This window comes from Clytia hemisphaerica, unplaced genomic scaffold (genome assembly GCF_902728285.1).
Source record: "Clytia hemisphaerica strain Z4C2 unplaced genomic scaffold, Clytia hemisphaerica genome assembly, whole genome shotgun sequence".
In the NCBI taxonomy this organism is placed as follows: Eukaryota; Metazoa; Cnidaria; class Hydrozoa; order Leptothecata; family Clytiidae; genus Clytia; species Clytia hemisphaerica.
The window spans coordinates 86,153-107,001 of NW_027103892.1; the positions used below are offsets into that span (position 1 = coordinate 86,153).

Consider the following 20,849-nt stretch of genomic DNA (forward strand, 5'->3'; position numbering starts at 1 on the left):
CATTCCTCTTTCATTAAAAGGAAGAAAGATAAACTTAAAATTTGATGGGTCATTTATCAAACTCGATTCATTAGATCAAAAGTTATGCTCAATTGAATAAAAAAGTTACTTTCGGAAAGTGCTCAAAAAAGTTAAAAATCGACCTATCAAATTAAACAGAAGCATAATTACATGATACATTAGTATTTTCGTTTCAGTAATTAAAAATGATAATTAGGTGTCTAAATGACCTTTTGTTATATAAAGGTAGATCGAATTTTAATGAAAAGAAGAAAATTCGTCAAAAAAGGCCAAAAAATCTTGTAAAATTCGTCTGAGGAAAATTTTGGTAAAAGTAAATTAAATTGATTTTGATGAAGATTTTAACCCTACCTAAATGAGAGCTATTTCGGTCCCTTACAACTGAAAGAGGGGGCACATAGTGCCCCCGGTGGATAACTTAGGATAGGAACATTATTTGGTCATGAAATTTGGTACAGCAATGCTTAAACCTATAACAAACAAATTTATCAAATTTTTTTTTTGAAAATTGAATGCAATTTTTGATGACGTCATCAATTGTATCAACAATTGGCAAAAATCACCCAAAAAACTCAAAAAAATTGATGTTTCTTAAAATTGCTATTGAAACAGATGGAGCAACACAATCTCTTTCATTTTGCTTTTATTTGAAAGCTTTTAAAATGTACTAAATGGAAATTAAAATCTAAATCAACAATTTTGTCGTGACGTTCTACTATAGCGCGCCAAAACCGAAGAAAATGTTTTAAACTTTCAAACCCGCGTAAAATCAGAACATTTCAACTTTTTCAAGTCGGTGATACTTTTTTTTGTCATATTTATATTTATTTTTTGCTGCTAATTCTCCTGTAAGATGAAATAGAAGCAATACAAATGAAATGGACAATTAAAGTATACCTGGTAGCATGTTATAGTATCTTGGAGAAAGCACAGAAAAAAGAGCAAAATAGCCTGCGCTACAGTTGTGGGATGGTAGTGGTCACCAACAAACCTGTCATTGGGACTAAAATAACTGACCAATGAAAAAAAATTTTTAACCAAAACACCTCCCAATAAAATTTGATGAAAAGTCATAAAATTTCAGCTTCATAGCCTCACTAGTTAAAAAATGCCAGTCAATTTTCTAACAGGGGGGCACTTTGTGCCCCCCTCTCAGTAGGTAAGGTTAAACCCTTTCGACCCTTCAGTTTCCACATTTATGTGTTTAGCTACTTAAAAATAATCATGAAAGGCTATTGTAATTGCCAAATATTTAAAATAAAAAATTTGATAGGTCGATTTTTAACGTTTTCGAGCACTTTCTGAAAGTATCTTTTTTATTTAATTGCGCATGACTTTTGATCTAACGAATCGAAATTAATAAATGACCCATCAATATTTAAGTTTATCTTTCTTCTTTCCAACAAAATAAGAATGGTTCTTTTACAATTTTTAGATTTTGAGAAAATTAGTTTCAAAGAGAGAAACTTTTTTGTGGCGCACCCGGTATAAGAATTACTATTAATAAGCATACATCGATGTTCTTAGTTAAATTACTCAATTTATTTATGAGATAGATGTATTTTTGCTCACAAAGTCTTGAATATGAAAAAATATTTCAAGAGTATGAAATTTTGGTTTCTAAACGTTTTTTTAATAAGAAACAAACGACTAATTTTAATAGATCGTCACTATATGTGTTCTGAATGATTGTTTAATGGTCGCGCTCACGTAGATATCAATTATATATGTGTTAAATGCATAACCAGGTAGGTCCATAAAAGTATCCCTAATAAGAAATGATACTTAAGGGCTCTGACCACAGTGAATTTTTAATTTCTGAAGATTTGAGAATAGCAATGAAAAAATTTGATGAAGAAGAAAATGAAGACTTTTGCGAATCTCTCGAGTATTTTCAACTTTGAAGAGCTTAGTTTCGGCGAAGAAAAACATTTTGAATTTTTTTTGCGGTAGATGGTGTATCTTTTATCGAACTAAGATTATTTTTTCGGAAAATTTTTCTAAAAGCTTATTTGCTTCAAAATCTTGAAAATAGTGCTTTTTGACCAATTTTCCAACCCAATTTTTATAGAAATCAGCCATAAAAATTTCAAACCCGCGTAATCAGAACATTTCAACTTTTTCAAGTCGGGATACTTTTTTTGGTCAATTTATATTTATTTTTTGCTGCTAATTCTCCTAGATGAAAAAAGCATACAATGAAATGGACAATTAAAGTACCTGGTAGCATGTTATAGTGTTGGAGAAAGCCAGAAAAGAGCAAAATCCGCGCACAGTTTGGATTGTAGTGGTCTGTAATTGGGACAAATAATGACCAATGAAAAAAAATTTTAACCAAACCCTCCCAATAAATTTGATGAAAGTCATAAAATTTCTCATAGCCACTAGTTAAAAATGCCAGTCAATTTTTCTAACAGGGGGCACTTTGTGCCCCCCTCAGTAGGTAAGTAAACCCTTCGCCCTTCAGTTTCCACATTTATGTGTTTAGCTACTTAAAAATAATCATAAAGCTATTGTAATTGCCAAAATATTAAAATAAAAAAATTTGATAGGTCGATTTTTAACGTTTTCGAGCACTTTCTGAGTATCTTTTTATTTAATTGCGCATGACTTTTGATCTAACGAATCGAAATTAATAAATGACCCATAATTTTAAGTTTATCTTTCTTCTCTTTCCAACAAAATAAGAATGGTTCTTTTACAATTTTTGATGAGAAAATTAGTTCAAAGAGAGAAACTTTTTTGTGGCGCACCCGGTATACGAATTACTATTAATACATACATCGATTTCTTAGTTAAATGACTCAATTTATTATGAGAAGATGTATTTTGTCACAAATCTTGAATATGAAAATATTTCAAAGTATGAAATTTTGTTTCTAACGTTTTTTTAATAAGAAACAAAGACTAATTTTAATAGATCGTCACTATATGTGTCTGAATGATTGTTTAATGGTCGCGCTCCGTAATATCAATTATAAATGTGTTAATGCATACAGGTAGGTCCATAAAAGTATCCCTAATAAGAATGATACTTAGGGCTCGACCAAGTGAATTTTTAATTTCTGAGATTTGAGAATAGCAATGAAAAATTTGATGAAGAAGAAAATGAAGACTTTTGCGATCTCTCGAGTATTTTCAACTTTGAGAGCTTAGTTTGGCGAAGAAAACATTTTAATTTTTTTTGGGCGGTAGAGGTGTACTTTTATCGAACAAGATTATTTTTTCGGAAAATTTTCTAAAGCTTATTTGGCTACAAAATCTGAAAATTGCTTTTTGACCATTTTCCAACCCAATTTTTCATAGAAAATCAGCCATAACTTTTGATGATATTTAGAAAAATTTCCGAAAAATTTTAAACAGTTTATTCTTTGCGACAGTTTGAAAAATTGAAACAAAAAGTTCCTCCCATTAAAACTTTGCACTTTTTATAAACGAAGTGATGCAACATATTATTAACGTACGTCTTTTTAAGTTCATAAGGTTATTTTTGCAATTAAATTCTTAATTACTCTTAAGGGATTTGATTAAAAAGCAATTTATAAAGGCAATTCTTTGTTGAAAGTGTTAAAGAACCTAAAACATAACTTTTATGTTCAAATACTAAAATCAATTTTCCGACTATGATCAGAGCCCTTAACTTAAGTAGGCTTTCTTTGAGGGATCTTTAAGTTTAATAATGATACCGGAAACTGAGTTTGAAAACGGGGAAAAAAAATGGAATATTTTAGACCAAAAATTTTGAATCTAGCTAGGTCAGCTAGGTATGTTTTTGTGAACAGAGTTGAGATTTCAAATTAGGATAGTTACCAAGTATTTCAGAAGAGATAGCGTTAACTCGATGTATGGTTTTAGGCCTTCCGTTCAGATTCGCCAAAGGTAGATTAAGGTAACACAGTAATCGTTAGGTGGTTGTGCGGGACTTTGGACTGACCTAGGAGACAAATTTTCGAGATTAGTTCTTTTGCTTTTGCTAAAGGATGTATAAAGGATAACAGAGATCAGTGATCAGCGATCAGAGGTGCCTTTTGGCGCCATTTTTGCTTTTTGTGCCCCCAAAAGTCGTCCGATTGGGGGAGGGGGGTTTCAATTTCCTTAATTTTTTCGCTCTACTTTTTGAGTATTTACATAACAATGCAAAATGGTAATGCGTAAGAATGAGTTTAAAGCTTTTACTTGAAACTTTGAAAAAGCATGAAACCTCGTTTAAAAAATAATAAACGAGAAAAGCGACGATTCAATAAGAGTGAGAGATCGAGTGATATCGTTGCTTAATTTTAATTAACAAACTTTTTACATGGATTGACACGGATGTGGCAAGATTGCTTAAAAGAGGATTATATCAGCATAATATAACAATAATAAGCAACATTTGAAATTAAAAAATTCAGGATAATTGATTGATTTAGTTATTGATTGATTGATTGATTGATTGATTGAGGCGTTTGCTTGAAAAAAAAAATTAATTCCATTATAAAAAAACATACTTGAAGAATTCATGCGGCTTGATAACTTAATAAATTTAAGGAATAGCGGAAAAGCCTCTCAAAAATATATTTAAAAGTTATGCTATCATTATCTTACTGATTTTTCATCTCCTGTTTTGTTTTTTTTTCTCTAGTTTCTTTTTATAACGATATATGTCATGATTATTATTCACATAGACCTTTTCTAATAATGTCGCAGACATTAGATTGTAGGCAAAATATATGGACAAGCAGTGAATAAATCCCAAGGTAACCAATCAGAAATAGCTTGTTTTTTTTCATTAGCTGATATTCAACATATCTCTATGTACTTTGCCTAATAAACAATATCAAAAGATCGGCGTATGAAATTTATCAAAAGTTCTGGCCATCTTAAGTTGAGAAATAGAAACTCAATTATCCTAGTTAAGGCCTGGGCTCCACTAGCGACGCTGATTGCACTTCTCAAGCAAAATCTTCTATTTGGGGGCAAAGAAATAAAGGAATGCCATTGTGGTTCATTCAGACGTACAGTCGAGAAAGTTAAATGCGCCTAAATTTTTTTCAAGTGCATAGTCCTTTTTCATGATGCAACTTTTTCTCCAAGCTGATCGCAGCGCAGACAATGAAGAGACGTGCCTTCAGGAAGCTAGACTTTTTGAGTTTATAGCTAGCGATATACTTTCCCTTTATGGTGTTTTCGGTATGACTGTCTGTGTACCTAGTCTAACCACCGTTAAATGCCTTCGGGGAGGTCTCTCCTAACTTAGAAAGCCAGAATTTGGAGCTATTTCACCAAACCACTGGAGCGTAAGTTATTTAGGCTATCACAACTGCATGAAAAAGTTTAACGTGCGCATGTAAAGTTTAACGAGTAACGAAACTTTGTTCAGGTTTTTGAAAAAGATTTACCACACTGAAAAGACGTAAAAACACTCTAAGTGAGGTAAATTATTTTGAAGACCAAAAGAAAAAGTCAACCACGTTTGGATTCAACTTTACACATGCGTACATTCATCTTTTTTGTACTTTGCCGGTTGTTTTACTAAGTTAAGAAGGACTTTCTCGAGTTAATACCATATGATGGTATTTAAATTCGAGTTTGAACAAAAATATCAAATGTACATTTGAAAACTTAAGCAAATTTCTTTAAAGATTCTGGAAAAAGAATTGAAATCATTCCTGAAGTGAACTTCTGACTAAATTACAGTAGTTAGTATTCAGTTTCAAAGACAAGAAACAAAGTTTGACATACAAAACACTTTTTCTAGTCAATGAATCAGCTCATCATCATCATAACCAGTCTGCCATTTTGTTTGTTTTGATTTGCACAAGTAATATTGTAATTCGTGCTATATCATACACCGTTTTGATTTGCATTTATAAAACTCGCTTCAGCTTTTCAAAGCTAAATGTGTATGGAAAGTGAGAGGTAGCCCTCGGGCTAAGCTCTACTTTAAGAAAATATGTAAAAAGACCGTTATTGATGAACTGTAAATTTGAATTAGATTATTTCATAGAGGTCAATAGACCTGCGAAATATACTCCTATAACAAAAAAAATAAAAAAAATAAATCAAAACTAAAATTGTAATATGTAATAATGATAATACCATATAACGTAATATGAAAATATGTATACTACCGTCCCGGAAAAAACCCGAACATTTACGGAAGAGACTAACTACGGATATGCTTACACAAAACAATTCGCAAAATTTTGAGATTCCAGTCCAATATCTATGCGTGAAACTATGAGTGCCTCCTCGTCGCTACGCTCCTGCGGGGGCAATAAAAAATAAAATATAACAATATTTTAGAGAATAAATGACAAAAGGAATGCACAAAACACAAAAAGGAGCGATAATCTGAAGACAGAAGTCTGAGATCAATGGTAGATCTTATCGCTTTAAGAAATATGGCCAAAATTCTAAAAAAATCGGTTTTGCTTGCTTTGGAAGGTCGAAGTTTCATTTCTAGCATTTTTTGCCCCGCAGGGGCTTTTGTTGCTTCACGCAGCGGACTTGCTCGCCAGAAAAATATTCATGTTCAGATTCATGTTGTTTCTTCCGATTCTGAGCGGGCCGCCAGGGTTTAAAAATGTTTGCGCGCGATATCTCTTTTGTTGCTACTTGGTACTTATAAGAATCAAATCAATAACTCTTGATTGAAGGCCATATACCTTTCGGTAATTAGTTCTTAGAAAGAAAACAAAGGATGGCGAAAAAATTGAGCATATTTATTTTTATTATAAGCATCTACTTTATAAGAATCAAATCAATAACTCTTGATTGAAGGCAATATGCCTTTGGGTAATTAGTTCTTACAAAGTAATAAAAAAGATGGCGAAAAAGATGAGCATATTTATTTTTGTTATAAGCACCTACTTTATAAGAATCAAATCAATGACTCTTGATTGAAGGCCATATACCTTTCGGTAATAAGTTTTTACAAAGTAAACAAGGGATGGCGAAAAAGATGAGCATATTTATTTTTATTATAAGCATTTTCTTTATAAGAATCAAATCAATAACTCTGATTGAAGGCAACATATCTTTTGGTAATTAGTTATTAGAAAGTAAACAGAGGATGGCGAAAAAGATGAGCATATTTATTTCTATTATAAGCATCTACATTATAAGAATCAAATCAATAACTCTAGATTGAAGGCAATATATCTTTCGGTAATTAGTTATTAGAAAGTAAACAAAGAGAGAGAGAGAGAGTGATCCGTCCTAAAGCAAAAGGAATCGGCCTAGATCTAAGATATATTAAAAATAAAATAGTCCTAGGAAATCATAGCGCTAGCCAAAGGAAGAAAAGTACTAGTAGCATAATAAATATTAGATTACTAAAACAACCAAGATAATAATATCATATTACAACAATACCATTCACCATTCTTTTCCAGCCAATTCTATCTTGCGCCAAATCAAACCAATTAATTACAGGCACATTAGCCTTATTCATACACTTTTTCAAACCACGGCCATAAGTAAATTCAGGTGAACCACTTGGGCGGTTACACCTTACCCATGACGATAACATTTTCCGTGGAAGACGATCAAAATTCATTCTAGCAACATGCCCTGCCCATGAGAGCTGCCTTTTCGTGATGTAACTATCAATAGACAACAAGCCAATACGATTCAACAACTCCTCATTTGAGATTCTATATCGCCTGACCTGTAACATATTAACTCTACACATTGCTCTTACCAAACACGATGGAACATACGTAAAAGATTGAATAACTTCTCTGTAAGACTCCATGATTCTGATCCGTAAAGAGCAATCGGAAGTACTAAGCTTTCATAAACAGATGCCTTGACTTTATTGGAGACATTTGCATTGGAGAAAATCGATTTTCTTAGAGCGCCAAAAGCATTGCTAGCTCTTTTGATACGGTTAGTAATATCAAGATTGTCTGTACAATCGCGTGACATGATTCTACCAAGATAGCAAAAACGGTCGGTTACGGGTATAAATTTCCCATCTCCCAAGTCGATTGATGTTAGATTCGTATTGTCAAACGTATAGAATCGTGATACGATTTGACTGGAGCAGAAACAAACAAATATTTCAGTTTTTGATGGTTTATGGGTAAAGATATATCACCAACATGACCTTCCATTCCGAAGCGATTGAAATGTGTCAAGCAGTAGAGGAATGAAATGACGAGATCGATGCGGATTCGAACAACACGGCTGTATATCCTGCGTACTCTGAGTCAGGGAAGTCGAAATCGATTCCGGAGGCAGTAACTCGTCTCCCTGTCATACAGAAATCCTTCTTGGTTCTGAACATACAAAGAGTCGATCGTGTAGTTACGCCAAGTGATCATTAGAGCGGCTATGTAAACAACGAAGAGTACAGGCCCAAGAATGTCCCCTTGTTTAACTCCGAGGTTGCAGTTGATTGAATGCTTGCAATTTTCTATTCAAATCTAATTTGAAATTTCATGAAGTGATTTTATCAGTCGAATTAACTTGATGGGTGCGCCAAACTTTTCTAAACTTCCCACAACATATCTCTCGGGACTCGGTCAAAGGCCTTGACTAAGTCAAGGAACAAAATCCATGTTCTTTACTATGTTCTCTACGCTTTTTCATAGCCATATTCACGGCAAAAAAGCGTCTAAACAACCCCTTCCTGAGCGGAAGCCACATTGTGCTTCATGGTCTAGAGATTCGACAAGTGGCTGTAAACGATCATGGATAAGTATGGCAAGGATTTTGTAAGCAACTTCCAAAAGCATGATGCCACGATAGTTGCCGGGTAGACTAAGGTCTCCTTTTTTGGCAAAACTTTCAGCAGACCGGTATCCCAGGATTCGGGTGGAGATTCATTGTCCCAAACCTCGAGAATGATGTCGCGAAGTAAAACGAAACATGCTGGTTGTGGATACAAGATTTCAGCATGAGTGGTGTGATTCCAGAGTCACCAGGGGCTTTGTTTTTGAGAGATGTAAAGCTTTTTTGATATCGATATCTGTTGGACGTTGCTCGCATTGCGTCAATATAGGGCATTGGTCGAGAAACGTTAATACTTCAGGATCGAAGGTAGCTTGATTGTTGTACAAATTTTCGAAGTGATTTTTAAATACTTGGCATTTTCTTCAGATGAGTGTACATTTTGTTCCGTTCGGTTTTAGTCATCATTTTCTCTTGGACTGGGGCGGGTTTCTTCAAACCGTTCTTAAGTGATTTTATTGAATCCCAACATAGTTTAGTTCCTTTAACAGACGCAGCTGTCGAATTCAAAGAGTTAAGTTTCAGTAAGATCCAGTTCTCCTTTGCTCGTGAGATCGCTTTAGTCAACTCTTTTCTAGCAGTACGGAGTTTTTGTGTTGACGATCGGGTTGAACGATTGATGTGTGCTTTCAAGAGTCGGTTACGCTTGTCAATCAAACTGAAAAGGTTCTCCTCATCAGCTTCAAACCAGTCTGGTTGTGGACGAGATGATTTGGGAAGATTCTCAAAAGCAGTTTTTTTTTTCAATAGCTGAGGCAAATTTAGAGTAGGTGGGACCATCAGCTGTATTGTCGTAATTCTGTACTACAGTCTGAGCAAAGTGTTTAGCAATCTGTTGATCGAGAAGCGAGTTGTTATTAAGTCGGATCATATTTTGCCGGATGGATGACTGGATTTTAAAACGTGTAATCAATCTTATTTTGCAAATGACCGCTTTGTGATCACTATCGACAAGAGGTGTAAAAACTCCACAGTCTGTAAAACGTTTTGAACTGTCTTTTTGAATTAACACATGGTCTATTTGATGAGGAAGCTTCGAACGCGGGTTGGTCCATGTTGTATATGATTTCTTACGATAGTAGGTAGATAACGCAAGAAGGTTACGAGATTCTAAGAAGGTCATGAAACGTATTCCCGAGAGATTTCTGTGTGTTAAACCGAACTTCCCAATTGAGTTTTTATACATAGATTCACTGTCTCGATAAGAAGTTCCCAAACTTGAGTTGCAATCGCATCCGATTATAAGAACGTCCGAGTTACGCTTTCTACTCATAATAATATCGAGTTTATTCAAATATTCACTCCAAACATCTTCTTTTGCCACTCCAATAGGTGAATAGGCTGATACGAGAAATATACCGATATCCTTTCCTCTGGCATCTTTCAATAACAATCGTTATAGCAATGATTCGTGAACGAGATCAACATGGGTTTCTGAACCTGCTGCTTTCCCAAGCTAACACGGCGTCTCGACTGAGAACGATTCCAACTCCCTCTTGTCCTCGTTTACTGGTGACTTCCGATACGGGTCGTCCATTGGTCAATAGCATACATTGGTTGTATTCCAAGTTCTTGAAATCACTAGTCCATGTCTCTTGTAGACACATTGCGAATAAATTTCGAGCGATGAATTGACTGAACAATATATGTTTCTTTGTCGTTGATTTAAGTCCTCTAACATTTTGTGTGACGATGTTAAGGTCTTTAAATTTGTACTTTTTCGCTGGCATTATAGCCCGAGGCTCGCGACACCACTAGGCTGGAAGTTTTAATGATCAACTCCTGCAGTGCGAGGCAGGCAAGTGACTGGCAAACACACCACAGTACAGCAAGTTGATGTACAGTACAGCAACTTCACAGATTGATCTTCATGTTGCTCTTTTGGGTGTAGCGGCTTAACCTGCTTTTTATTGGATGGTCGGTTACAGGATTACTAACCACCACACCCTTATTTTTAGTTCATTTTTTCTGAAAGAACAACTTATTCACTAATTCTTAATGGAGTGAATTTTTTTATCTGTAATTAGTAATTAGTAATTAGTTATTAGAAAGTAAACAAAGGATGGCGAAAAATATGAGCATATTTATTTTAATTATAAGCATCTACTTTATAAGAATCAAATCAATAACTCTTGATTGAAGGTAATATGCCTTTCTGTAATTAGTTCTTACAGAGTAAACAAAGTATGGCGAAAAAGATGAGCATATTTAATTTTATTATAAGTGTCTACTTTATAAGAATCAAATCAATTTCAGAATTTTTGGCGTTTGCACTGTGATAACATGTGAGCGATAACTTCTCTTTTTGAGATGTGAGCGAACGTCTACCGCATGTCATCTCAAAAGTAAAGTTGAAACCAAGCTTTCTTCCTCCAACTATAATTTTATCGATATTAAACGAATTTAAAATCTTCACATGCGTTATTTTGCTTACTTAGGGATATTTCGAAAAGAAGCTCTGCGGGGCATTTTTAGCGACAGCTACTTGCAGTTTTATAAATTATTTGTCTACCTATTTCGATAAATTAGTCGTGAAGAAGGATATGATGAAAATTGATTGATCACGTCTTTTAGACTTGAAAATTTTAATTTTAAACTTTTCTCAATTAATCGACATTTTTTATTCAAATATTGAAAATTATTTTTTGATGAGTCGGCAGTTTTACCGACTTTAAAATTGAATGATCTCCTGATTTAGACACCAAAATTTAACGAACCATATTATTCTTGGATACTTCTAAGTCAGGGCTATCAAGCTGTGAGGTTGATTTTTTCTGGAAATGTTCTCAGAAAAATCGTGGCGCCATCGAAAAACGTCAAAAACGTCAATTTTTCACCTTAATAAGGTAATGTTTTTTGGCACGAGATGTTGGAAACTTAACAAATAGACCTTATCTACTACTTAAATGAACTCTATCGATTAACTTAAAATCGATTCGTATGAAAACTGCAGGAAATTCGAGAGACATTCTTTTAAATTTTGCACCCTATTTTTAGGAGCAAGATATTAAAAATATGCCCAGATCTGAGTGGTGACCTACGAAAACTTGTTTTAAGGTCTTTTCTGAATCTTGGACGTTGGTCCGTGGTCTTTTTCGAACGACGTTTTTCGTTTTCTTTACAGGCAGGTCGATTCAGTATCCACTTATAATAGTTTATTTTCAGAAAATATTAAATTGCCAAGGAATCAAGACACAATTTCAGACTCTTACACAATGTATTGAGCTTTTTATGCTTTACAAAAAGTGGTCGCGCAAAAAACTGCTGACAAAGCATTAAATAATATTCCAAATGTTGTTGAAAGATGCTCTGGGAATAAATGATGTGTTGAATTATATCCTTCAACTATTTCTTTAAAGGTTTGGGATTCGAATGTGGATAAAGATTCTTCGGATGGCGCCAAACAATCTGTTTCTGTCAAGACAACTGCTATTGCTCCAATCAAATACCTTGTCAATTTCTATGACAACCAAACGGAGAACTTCTTCCCGCCTGATGAACTTCGTATCATTGGTAAACCCATCAAGGGGGTTGTCCCTGGACTAGGGGCGTGTGTTTACGCCCGCTTTAATGATGGTTTTTACTATCGGGGCAAAGTTGATGACATCGAGGATTATCGAATCCGAGTGCAATTGGATGAGATCAGTGGAGAAATCGAACACGACATCGATGATCCGTCAGCCGTTATTTTGAACCTGACGCCTCAATACCGTCAAGTCAAAAAGCATTTCAAAGTCATTGCATCCAAAGGAAGCACAACTAAAGGATATCATCCGGGGAAAGTGACCGCCATCCAAGGTGAAGGAAATAACCGATTGTATTCGATACGCTTCGAAGACGGTACAATTAACCAAGTACCCATCACGAAATTGATCTTGATGCCAAAAGCACCTTTTGATGGTAAGATAAATATTCTCTTCTCTAAAATGCTTGTCAATCTTTTTCATAAGGTTAGAAGTGAGTTTGCAAACAGGGAGGAAGTTTTGAATTTGGAGTAGTTACTTTAATAATTTTCATATTTTTCATTCGCTTATAAATAGCTTTACCTGAAGTTGGCACATACGTTTATTCCCGAGTGTCACGCGACGCTCCTTTATACGAGAAGGGTATCGTAGCAGAGAAGAACACAATGATCTGCGTTAAACATTTAAATGGACGGAAATTGGCTCACGAAATACAAAACATTCATTTTGTTGTCCGAAATATCGTTCCTCTCATGTCATCGTTGAAGGTTTGTTTTTATTAACACACAAAAAGTTAGGGGTCGAAGTTGTTTTATTCTTTAAAGTAGCAACTGAATATATCTGCTATTTTGTCCTTATTATTCTCCACTGTTTTTCCGGGTGCAATATAATTTTCATTTTAACGGTACAGATTTCGAAATGAATAAAAAATACATCTGACAAACCATTTATTAGAACTTTATTAGCTTTTAAGGATACTGGAATGGAGTTGATAGATGTATAAAAATATTCTCATTTTGTTATGGAAGGTTGGTTTGGACGTCATAGTGCAACCTGACAATGACGATCAAAAAATGTATTTGGCTGTCATTAGGGAAGTCACCAAAAAAGAAGGTCAAAAAGTCGCTCCTAATATTTTATATTCCGAATTTAACACAGCCCACCTTACTTCATTTTATTTTGTCAAAAGAAAATCATTTTATCACGTTTGTTTATATGTAGCCTTCTCAGCTTGGGTGCCTTTCCGAAATTTAAATGCAATGGGTGTTCTCAGGGAGTGACCAATCTTTTCACGCCCACTCTTTTTCTGAATACGATAAAGGTATTGAAACTCTTCAAAAAGAAATTTATATGTTTTTCTCTTACAGGTGACAAAACAAACCGTTATCTAGTGGAGTTTACGGATGGATCCAAGAAGAGAGTGACACCCAGCCGGATCCGTATCCTTTCTCAATACGGAAGTGCAGAAACGAGTGAAGAAAATGCTGACATCATCACAACAAGACAGGAGGAACTAGTTCTCGATGTGCAAGGTCTGTTCTTTGTTCATAACTTATTTTCTCTTTCAAAAATGCCTTTTAAACTATCGCACCTCTATCACAGTGTTCAAAAGAATAAAAAAGTTTTCATATATATCGCCTATCACCAATTGGTTTTGCAATGGCGGAACATTCCATCGCATAGTGTGTTCGAGGCCCCTTTGTGGAAAACACGCTTTACAGACAAGTTTTAAGCGATCGGGTAGTTTTAGGCTTTGCCATCCAAGAATTTATCGTTTGTTATTCTACTGATAGAAAGATTGGGAAGACTTTAAAATAGTTTTTAGTACAAGGATAACACCTGTAATCACGGAGGGGTCGAACAACGTCTTACATTTGTATTTACGGGTATTTTCCATACATCAAAATTTTCCAAAGATACTCTCAGTTTAGCTGGATTCAAAAATAGTAATTCCCAAAATGTGACGCAGCCCAATTTACGAAGAAAAAATTTTTTGGCTGCTGGATCCGGAATTGTCCCGGAAAAAGTGTTGTTTTCCGGGGATTTTCCCATTAGTTGTCGCCAGGTAGGTCCATAAAAGTATCATTTGTTTATTAAGAACTTATGTTTAGCCAATTAGGTCCATAAAAGTATCATTTGTTACTTTAGGTATCTCATTACGTGTGGAAGGTTACTTGGGAGGCGTGTTGACACCCATGCTCAAAATGGATTCCAAAATCACAGCTAACTTGAAGGATTGGTCAAGCCAAATGAATGCACACGCTACTGTATCATTAGAAGCCAGTTATTATAACGAAAACGTTGCCGAATGGGAGCCAGTTATTGAACCTTTGATGGAGAAAAGGAGGGAAAGACCGTGGCAACTCTCTGTCAATGTAAGCTATCCATATAGGTCTTGCAGTTTTTGAGTATGCTCTCCCTTACACATGAAACTTGTGAAGCGAATTTTTGGTTTCAACTTTGAAGCTAATAATTATAAGAAGAATGCGAGTGTTATTTTTTCATGAACTTTCTACTTTGAAATGAAGCGTTTAACAACACTTAAGCTCTTAATCTTTGTTTGAAATTCTAAAGATAATATTCGGTTTATCAGGTATCAAATTGAACTGACAATACCTTATCGGGGAAAAAATTAAGATCTAAATTTTTTACACCTTTATTAACCAAAATTAGTGCTTTAAACGTCGAATTACAAGATCTTTTTTCGAGCTAGTGAAGGAAACCATTTCATTTGTACAATTTAGTTGGTGAAAGTGATTAAATTGTAAATTTCGTCGGGGAAAAGTGACGAATTTGAAATTTTGATCGGGGGAAAGTGACGAAAATGCCTCTAGGTGACGAAATTTTTCCCCGTCGAAAAAAAACCCCGACTAAATAAAACTCCGACATTTTTTTCCCCAATAAGGTATCACATTTTAATAGATTGTCTGCCACTGAGAATTCTCATATGAAAATTTGTCAATCAATTTTGTAAATGAAGATTCTCGAAGAGTGATCTATGTCTCACCGATGACTGTAGAGTTACATACATTGAACTCTCTCAATAGTATTGAACTTACAAGATCTTTTTTCGAGCTAGTGAAGGAAACCATTTCATTTGTACAATTTAGTTGGTGAAAGTGACTAAATTGTAAATTTCGTCGGGGAAAAGTGACGAATTTGAAATTTTGATCGGGGGAAAGTGACGAAAATGCCTCTAGGTGACGAAATTTTTCCCCGTCGAAAAAAAACCCCGACTAAATAAAACTCCGACATTTTTTTCCCCAATAAGGTATCACATTTTAATAGATTGTCTGCCACTGAGAATTCTCATATGAAAATTTGTCAATCAATTTTGTAAATGAAGATTCTCGAAGAGTGATCTATGTCTCACCGATGACTGTAGAGTTACATACATTGAACTCTCTCTAATTGAACTTCTATAATTCGAATCTTCCTACAATTCGAACCTTATTTTCAGTCCCTGTTAAAAAAGAACATTCCTAAAATGCCTTCTATAATTCGAATCTCTCTGTAATGGATTTCCCGTTCGAGTTCGATTTAGCGAGGGTTCAACTCATCAAAATTTACTTTCTTCAAAAATTAAATTATAGTGCAGCCTGTTTTACCATTTTCTGTAATAAGTACAATATTTGTATGATTTTCTATGTCATAATAAGAAATAGATCTTCATTAAAGATAGGCTGCGTGCATCCCCGAAATTGACCCCGTCCGGTAACCTGCTTCAATTTTCTTTAAAAGTTTCAGAAATCCATTTCTCATAAAAACTTACTAATCAATTTTGTACACAAATACGGGGGTAACTCACGGACGGGGATGTTATGCACGATATGCTTCCATTTTACCAAAACAGGGGATGCGCGCAGCCTTCATTAGCTACAAAGGGTGTCGTATGTTTATATATCAAATGAATCAAAGAAGTTGAAAATGATTGTCAACAACAACAAAGTGCTCTACCAGAAGGAGCTTTATAACAAAACAAAAATTCAAAACTTCATTTTTGTGTAGTACTTTAAGTTTCATGCGTACAATCATCAGCTACATACAAAATTATTTCAATCTCTATATCAAATGCGGAAATCTTCTCACTCTTTTTCCGCGTAGTACACGATGGAAGGTGACGACAATTCTGCTTCATCCACTTCCAACGAAATCGTTTTACAAAAACCGGAATCAAACCTGAAAATCAAATCTCAAGATAATCTTGAATTGACAATTTCCAAATCATGTCTTGCTTTACTCGGTGAATTGGGACAGGTACAGTATACTTTTCTTTGTCGTTTCATTAGATTTTGATGCGTTGTCTGTTTTGATAAAGACTCTACTGTATATGGATGCCTTCTTGAACACGCATTTTTATAAAAATACACTCTAAAAAAATATTCATGATAAAATTGAACTGTCAACATCATAAAATTTGCAACTGAACCTAAAAATGCCTTTTTAAGAGCCTTTTTGCCTGTAAATGGCCTGTAAATCCCCCAATCAATGCTCAAGACAAAAAAAATATATTGTTGATTGATTAATGGCTGTGTTACATGTTAAATTGAGGTTAATTTTAAATCCTAACCTAACAATACTACCTAGTGTGAATATTTGAAGGTTGATTTTTATCAAGCAGCTAAATATTATCCATTAGTCAATGAAAAACAACATTCTTATTTTAAAAAGCGTGTATTTGAGTCTTCAACAACTATTTTAGACATACACCTTTTCGACCGTAGCCGCCGCCTATTGCCGTACGGGTATTTTTTTGTCCGCTTTACCACCCTAAAAGCGTCCCAGTCTTTTTTTCGCCCCTAAAGACAATATAAAAAAGTGTAAAAAAAGGATTGGAAATGATTTCGTTTCCTTAAGTATTTAAAGATCTTAAAATCTTTAAAAGCTTTCCTTTCGAATTATGTATGGATTATAAGCCTTACTGTGCAATTTCCGATATACAGTGTCCAAAAAAGGCTCACGGAAAAGTTTGCAACAGATTGGTACGGATTGGAAAGCAGTCTTTCCAACTTTCCATCTTTCGGAATTTTCAGTTTTTTTTTTATTTCAAAACAAAAGAACCGTTTCCATCCGGCCCGGATCGCAAAAAAAATTAAAAAAATCTTTTATCGATCCGTCTTGATCTTAACACGTGAACAATTGAGCTGTCCACGTGAAAAAAAATATGTGGGTCGAAGATAATCCTTAGAACGATAGAAAACGTTCCAATCCGTACCGATCTGTTGCAAACTTTCCGGAGTGGACACATGGCTTAAAGTAAAAACCTTTTGATTTATGCGAAATTTTATGACTTTATACTTAATATTTCAATCTCCAAAACTTATTCAATCATCTTGGGAATTGAATATCTATTGATTGAACAGAGAATTTTAATGTTACTTAATTATTGTAAACCAGCTTTTTTATAAAATTCGTTTTTTGGGACACGCTGTATTTCGCTAAAGAACAGAAATGAGCGATTCGACATGCGCATATATTCATTCGTTTTTCATTTGCAGGTGTTTGGTGATGCAGTAGAGTCAGTGGACGTTTTACCACAAGTCCTGGTCGAAAAAGAACCTTTCATGATCGAAAACTTGGTATGTATATAATATTACTCCGGGGGAAATTAGCCACTTTTCAGGGTTAAAATGGGAAAATTCTTCGATTTTTCGTTCTGAAAGGGTCCCAAATTTACCAAACATTCAAACTTTTCAAATCCACCGGCACGTCCCCGTCGGTCGTCAAGGTCAGTGCCACCCCCCGGGTATTACTCTTTTCAACGGGAAAGAAAATAATCAGATATGAAACTATACAGCTGACACTCTCTGAAGGAGTAGTATACTGTTCAAATTACAGAACATGTTTTATATAAGAGCTTATCCTTCAATTAGTTTGAAGTTTGGAAAGGTTTGAATGGTAAAAGTTCCCATTGTTTTACCTCTTGGTAAAATTGAAGATAATATCAATTTTTGACTGTGTTTAGATATTTGTTATTTGTTTAGTTTAGCATTGAATTTTGACTATTCCATAAATATAATATGTTACGTTCGCTTCAAGAATGGCTAAAGCTTGAAACTTTGAAATATTTTGTAATATTTGACGTCGAGTTTTTGACGTATGACCCCTGGATATCCAAAAATATGACGTCCAAAACACTCTCTATACAATCTTTTTCTTGGAAAACCTTTATAATATACCTCGTTGCGTTCCTCTTCTTCTTTTCAGCTCTCCAAGAAGGTGACAGTAACATTGAATGAACTTCTGCAGGTATGACACTTTCACTTTCACTTTCACTTTTCTCTGTCTTCTTGAAAGCCAATACAAAAATGTTTTCAATGCAATGGCTTCTTTCAATCTTTTTCAAGCAAAGATTTTAACTACCAACTTTGTGCCCACTTTTTGCCTACTCTAACAATTAGAATAGGCAGAGCAGAAAGTTGGCCGTCTAAACTAGAGCTTAATCGCGCAATTAAACTTTATACGGCACATAATATAAAGCAGCGATGGCCATGTGGTCTAAGACGTCAGCGTTAAGAGGTTCATGGCTGGAATGTTTTATTCAGCTCTTAGATAACCAACCTTGGACCCTGTGAAAAAAATTTAAAACCTGTCTGAAACGTCCTAGACTTTACTGGGCCATCCACGTAAAAATTCGATTCTTTTTATACCATCCACATCATCTGAATTTTGACATAACTTTTTTTTATCTAAAGTTTCCAATTTTCCATTTTAAGTTTTATATTGGATTAAATACTTTTATTTTATTCTTCTCTTTAAGGGACCAAATGGAGATTCGACAATCGAGCTAGCATCTTCTTCGAATCCTGTTGGCATTACTTTTGCTCCCAAGAAATTTGAGAAACGAAAGACCAACGATCTATACACAATCAATTTATCGGTATTATAAAAAAATCGAGAAATTTCAAATTAACTTTATGATTTATTGCATGCTCAGGTTTCTTTGACAGTTGTATTATTACGCATGTCGAGAACTAATAGGTATGAATAACTTTTGATATAAATATCCCGTAATAATGAAACTTTTGGAGTTGATGACGTCATCATACAGATTCGTCTAATACGATATTAAAGGGGTGCAGATCTTTAGCGTTCTTATCGTCATTAGCGAGTTGATATATTCGAGATAAATCGAAGGAGACGGTATAAAGCAAAGTTGACATGTCGCCGAAATCGCCGTCCACTTTGCTCAGAGACGGTAAAAAAAATGCCGTCGTCTGTTTAGGTCAGTAAAGGCGATATAGAGCCGTACATCAATTATCGACTTTGTTTTGCGTCGACTTCATTTACCGTCGCGCTCGATATCCTCCGATACAACAACTTGATATTTCTTTTAGGTGGACGGTTTTCATGACATTAAAGATATTGTGGTTCAAAGAAAGCGAAGCGTTATCTATGATCTTGTACCAATAAAAGTACGTAGAAAACATATTCAAACAGGGGGTCAGTACTAAAATCTTGAACGCCATGGTGTTTAGTGACGTGCGTGGTGGTATACCCAAATATCTTTAAAATCCTTTTAGTACGACGGGGTACTAAATACCAATCGAGACTAACATTTGAGAAATGTTTTAGTACTTTGGTATTATTTTTGATTTTTTTTTCAGAATTTTTCGTGATTTTCCAGAATTCTTTTGAATTTTTTAAACAGACGTTTGAATTTTTCTCATTTTAATTTCCTAAGTTTACTCATTTTTGCATTCAGTCAAATGTTTTTAATATTTGCTCGATTCAAAAAGCAGCATTATTTAAAAGTATCACTTTTTGCAAAAATGAATATATGCAAAAAAAATTGAGAAAAATGGTCCCGAAAAGACAAAATTTGTCCTGAGAATACCGAAATTGGGTGGTCCCTTTACCAAAATATCCCCAAAATTTTTAGTACATGGGTACTAAAATACCACTTTCTCTAAAGTGGGGTGGTGGTATGTAAAAAATTCTTGAAAACCCTTTTAGTACTCATATATGACTGAGATTTTACTACTGACCTCAAAAAATTGGGATATTTCATTATTTGAGTTTTACCTTATCGGCCAAATTATAGTCGGCCCAAATTTTTATTCGGCCCTAATTCTAGTCACCAAGCCAAAATTTAGTCACTTAGGGCCGACTAAGTTTTGGCCGATAAGGCATTTCTATATTTTCTAATTATGAAATCTTAAAAGTAGCGATTATCGTCAAACCGTGTTGTTAAAAAGTAACCGTATCATCAAATCTTCTGTCGCCAACACTCGAAACCGCGAAAGTTAGTTTCCGTGAAAATTAGTGAATTTTTGATTACTCTATTCTTGTTCTCGTGTTCAGCTATTATCAGCACAGTCTTCATATTCGATAGTGGTCCAAGTGAAGACAACAGACGGACAACGTATCATCGTGCTTCGATCACCATTGCAGGTTTGTTTTTCTCAAAAAGTCAACTTTTGCTTCCTCTAATCTGAGATCCTTCATCCATACTTTGTTTCCCGATTTGTAGTGAATATTTTTCGACAATAGTGAGTTTATGTATCTTAATTTCAACGATGGGGTCAGTTGAAACACCCCACAGATTGATAATTTCTTCTAGATCTTAGATGCCTGAGGTTCGAATCACGCTCCATTCCAGTTGTCACGGTTGGCTGTCCGTGATCCTCACGAGTATCATCGAAA

General features: G+C 34.6%; 1 protein-coding gene across 1 annotated transcript in view; it reads left to right on the forward strand.

Moving 5' to 3' along the window:
* The window catches only part of LOC136808687 (intermembrane lipid transfer protein VPS13A-like), an 87,595-nt gene that overhangs the window by 41,212 nt on the left and 25,534 nt on the right, over positions 1–20,849 (forward strand). Inside the window, exons 38-48 of the mRNA XM_067065229.1 lie at positions 12,099–12,639; positions 12,780–12,970; positions 13,232–13,316; positions 13,571–13,735; positions 14,352–14,578; positions 16,308–16,460; positions 17,702–17,782; positions 18,411–18,452; positions 18,964–19,083; positions 19,541–19,618; positions 20,508–20,597. Of these exons, the coding sequence (XP_066921330.1) occupies positions 12,099–12,639; positions 12,780–12,970; positions 13,232–13,316; positions 13,571–13,735; positions 14,352–14,578; positions 16,308–16,460; positions 17,702–17,782; positions 18,411–18,452; positions 18,964–19,083; positions 19,541–19,618; positions 20,508–20,597 (1,773 nt within the window). The remainder of the gene's footprint in view (positions 1–12,098; positions 12,640–12,779; positions 12,971–13,231; positions 13,317–13,570; positions 13,736–14,351; positions 14,579–16,307; positions 16,461–17,701; positions 17,783–18,410; positions 18,453–18,963; positions 19,084–19,540; positions 19,619–20,507; positions 20,598–20,849) is intronic.